The sequence below is a fragment of the Populus euphratica genome, unplaced genomic scaffold (assembly GCF_000495115.2).
Source record: "Populus euphratica unplaced genomic scaffold, PopEup_1.0 scaffold1906.1, whole genome shotgun sequence".
Classification (NCBI taxonomy): Eukaryota; Viridiplantae; Streptophyta; class Magnoliopsida; order Malpighiales; family Salicaceae; genus Populus; species Populus euphratica.
This window is the reverse complement of record NW_011501738.1, coordinates 16,037-20,541: the sequence shown is the minus strand read 5'-3', so window position 1 is coordinate 20,541 and position 4,505 is coordinate 16,037. Positions and strand designations below refer to the sequence as shown.

Below are 4,505 nucleotides of genomic sequence, written 5' to 3'. Positions count from 1 at the left end.
CTCTCTCTCTCTCTCTCTCTTTTAAATAATTAGGAGCGGTAGTAATACGTGACAGTTTTTGAATCAGAATAAAACTGGCCCATAGAAACACAAACTAGCCAACATACCGAACTGGTGCTACTACACTAGCCTATCAACACTCACGGATAAGAATAGTATCCGTGGGCTTGCCGAAGAACTAACAAGTCTTCAAGCCTACATTAACAGGCTTCAGATCTCTGGATGTGTTCAGAATCATCAGGCTCTCCCCAAAGGCATACCCCCACCCATATTACAGCCCGTTTGTAACCAATTCCATGCTGAAATTGAATTCCTTTTTAAACTTTTGAATTTTTTTATTGAATTTGTCTATTCTCTACTTGGAACAAGCCAATTTCCCTCGAAAATACACAGTAGATTCAATAAAACAGATTGCTCTCGAAGATATCCCATCTCGTGTAAAGAAACAGAGGGAAACATGATTCGTATGGAAGCTTCTTTACTAGATTGCTCATCCTCTACAACACCACATGCGCCCTCTCCTGTCAACAAGATATCTTGCACGGACATGCCCGTGCCTAGAGTTGTGGGCAGCTTCCATGAATCCATTCTCTCTCTCCCTTTTATTCAACAAGATATTTGCATCGAAAATAACAGCATGTCATCGAATCATTCCACAGACGCAAAGCTCTGACAGGTCAGGATTTTGCAAACAAGAAGGTAAAGAAGCTTACAAGATTGAATTAATAAATAATAATTTAAGAAACATAAGCTTGATCGGGTAAACAAATTAATACAACACTTCCCCCTAGACCATGCTCAAAAGTGACACATTACAATGACACGGGCATCATTGCCCATCAGAATCTTCTCGAGGTTTGACATTTTTAAAACACATTCCTGAGCTACACTGAGCCACCGACTACCGACACCAGAAAGACAAAAATTGTAATGTATATCGAACCAACCATTATGATATACTTATGACTGCCTTAAAAAGAATTGGAACACTTCGCTAATTACCAGCCCATCCAGGAATATCCCCTTCATCGTGTCTCGTTTATTTCTTCAGCTGGTTGTGGATTGTGACATGACCTTCTTGATTGCCTCGGCATACGTCTTGTGTTGATAAGTGAGGGTTGAATCGAGCAAGTCCCACAGAGATGTCTTGGGGTTCCAACCTGGTGTCCACCAAACAAATGTCAAGATGACATTAAACATCAGAAAGTAGAGTTAAAGAAAATTGAGAATGTAGCTAACAAAGAAGGCAATACCAAGTTGTCTATTGATTATGGTCATGTCTGGAATTCTCTTGTCACTATCGTCATATCCCTCACCGTAGAATTCTTTGGAGCTGACATCAACTGTCGGTTCCTCCAGAGCAGGTTCTCCACTTACATTTGCGTAGACCTGTTGCAAGAAAAGTTTGAGCATCGATTTCAGGATGCAGACAAGACATTAATAATGTAGTCGCCTAACATAAGCCAGAAGGTATCATCGGAAAAATTCCACACCGCTGTCATCATTTCAGCAAGCTGCCTCACAGTGACTTCATTGTTAGGGTTGCCAACGTTAAAAATATGACCATTGGCCCTGGAAGGATTTTCCTATATGAAATACAACACTGTTAGATACTCCTTTAGCATTAAAATATAAATAAAAAATGGAGAGAGAGGATATAGCTTAGCACGTACAATCATCAAGAGAACAGCCTCGATGGCATCCTTAATATAAACAAATGTTCTCTGGGATTCGCCACCATCCACAAGCTTGAGCGGCTCCCGGCGAAGAAGAGCCTGGGGCAATGAAAGATGGAGACATCACAATCAAAGAACCCAAAGAAAACAAATGAGCTCAAGACCCATGCAGAAAAAATTAGACTAACATTGCTAAAGCAAGCAAGAACCCGGGGAACACCCTCACTTGGGCCATCAACACCGGGAATAAAATCCATTCTGGGTCCAATCCAGTTGAAAGGCCTCACGATGGTGAACTCAAGTCCATTCTCTGCACCCTCAGCTGTCATCATTATGAAAAGAAGTCAGAACAAAAGGTCCTAAATAGCTCAAAATTGCCAGATCATAGGTCAAGATTGACTACCATAAACCAGCCTCTCAATCAATTGCTTTGCACACGCATAAGACCATCTCTGCTTCTCAATGGAACCGAAAATGCAGGGAGAGGCATCTTCTTTGAGCACATAATATGCAGGATCCTATCACATCGTGCCAAATAAAATCACTCATCTCTAACTACAACCATATCATAAAAAATTAAATAACAGAACAAATCAAAAGGTCAAAGCAACTCAAAATCACAACTTCCGTAACTCCCAACGGTCAATAATAGAATGACAATAAAACAAGTTCACAATTTTATCAGTTTCTAACCTTCAACACTCTCCAGCCAAATCAAAATAAAAAAAAGACTGATGACACCTGACACCTGACACTGACACCATGAACAAACTAATGAAACAGAAACTTCTAATCCGCAATCCCACCTTCCATTAAGCTAAATATGATCATATTACCTATATAAAACATTGACACAGAACCAAAACCCTCTACCTACTAATGCAACCATATCACCAATGCAGCTTGATCCAAAGGATCTGCTAATTCAAGCATTAAAATGTTAATGCATTTCAAAGACTTTTCAAAATAAACCCACCGACAAATGCTTCTTCGAGTACACATTTCAAGAAAGCACGGAGACATAAATATAATTCGCGAAAACGAAAACGGAAGCGAAATTTTACCTGACGAAGAGGACTGTCTTTAGGAAGAAAACTCCCAATAGTTTTCCCATACACTTCACAGGTCGAGAAGTGAATCAGACGCTTACCATTCTCTGAACAGTACTTCACCTAAATAATTCAAAATTTAAAAAAAAAATAAAAGAAAAAATCACACATCAACTTCAAAAAGAAAAAGAAAAACAGCAACGATAGAATCTTTAACAATTTCAACCGATCTTGAAAACTACAATAACAAATTCAACCGAAAACGAAACACGAAACTTAACAAAACGCAGAAGCAGTACCACAGGCAGCGCGTCGATAAAGTTGCTATAAATCGTATCCAAAGGACGCGTATTATAATCAGCCGGCGTACAGATCGCAGCCAGATTTATCGTCTGAACCACACATTACCACAAAACAATACAAATCAACACAATGATTAGATACTAGCGCTTGGTTACAGCTTAATGAATAGAGAGGTGAAAACGAATACCAGATCTGACATCTTGATGAGGCCTTCGAGGCGAGAGTCGTGTTTGATATTGATACGGTGGAACTGGATCCGGCCAGCCCAAGGGAGGCTGTCCGGTTCGAGAAGGTGCTTGATCTTGTCATTGTAAACATCAAGGGCTAAGATCTTGTGTTGAGTTTCGTTCAAGATCTTCTCACACAGGTGGGACCCGATGAAACCACCAGCACCGATCATGCAAATTGTTAGCGGATTTATTGGGTTTCCATCAAGATCAACCCTCACCACTGATGATGCCATTGCTAAAAAATGAGAGAGAGGGGGGGAGGGAGTTCGGAGGAGGTGAAATGAGAGTGTATTTCGGAAATAGAAAGGGAAGGGGTGTGGTTTATATGGGAAGGAGGGAATTTGTGGGTGTATTTTGTGTACGCGAATTTGGATGAGGGCTGTACTCGCTGTGGATAAGAGACACGTGGGGATATGATGCGGGACGCGGTGAAATAGTGGATTTTAGGATATAACCGCTGTTTTGTCATTTGTGCCTGTGCGTTTATCTGATTTTTTATTTTTTATTTTTGTTAATTTCCAACACGGTTGAGGGATTGGAGAACAAGGTCGTGTTTGGCGCCCGCGTTTCAACTAGAATTTAAAAGAATAATTGTTCAAAATTATTATTTTTTTATATTTATAATGTGCTAATAATATAAATAAATTTTTAAAAATAAAAAAAAAAATATTATTTTGATATATTTACAAGTAAAAAAATATTTAAAAATAATTATTATAATATTTTTAGCATGAAAACTCCATATCAGATAAACTAGTAATTAATTATAATTTTCTTTAACTGATCTTTTGTTGTGGACTTGGGGTGTCGTTTTCATGTGTTGCTTGAGATGAGTAGAAATCAAGATTGGATAATATTTGATAACGTGGTTGAACCATGTTTTTTTTTTAATTATTTATTTAAAATTATTTTTCTTGATATTTTTATATGTTTTTATATATTGATATTAAAAAGACACATTAAACACTAAAATTTGAAGCATTAAATATCTTTCTTCTAGTTAATATGAGAATTAAAGCGAGTAAATCATCCTCCAAATGATCATAATCCTCGTGTCACCAATCACAGTAACAGCTGATTGGATAGTTGATGACAACAACACCTGGCACAAAATTCTGGCAATCCGTTTACATCAATCATCTCTAAAGAAGAAGGGAAAAAAAGGATTAAAATGTATGTGATTTATCTGGTAATTGATGAATCAAGGTAACATCTATTTTTTCATGATATTTAAAAGTTGATTTTTT

The 4,505-nt window shown here is 37.9% G+C and overlaps 1 protein-coding gene across 1 annotated transcript; it reads right to left on the bottom strand.

Moving 5' to 3' along the window:
• Positions 1-700: 700 nt before the first annotated feature.
• Positions 701-3,641, bottom strand: LOC105118355 (UDP-D-apiose/UDP-D-xylose synthase 2-like). Its single transcript, XM_011016279.1, has 9 exons — positions 3,216-3,641; positions 3,025-3,117; positions 2,741-2,848; positions 2,080-2,194; positions 1,865-1,998; positions 1,674-1,775; positions 1,494-1,586; positions 1,254-1,389; positions 701-1,160 (listed from the first exon to the last, which is right to left on the bottom strand). Exons 1-9 carry the CDS (start codon positions 3,489-3,491, stop codon positions 1,048-1,050), a joined length of 1,170 nt encoding a protein of 389 aa, XP_011014581.1. The 5' UTR covers positions 3,492-3,641; the 3' UTR covers positions 701-1,047.
• Positions 3,642-4,505: the final 864 nt, after the last annotated feature.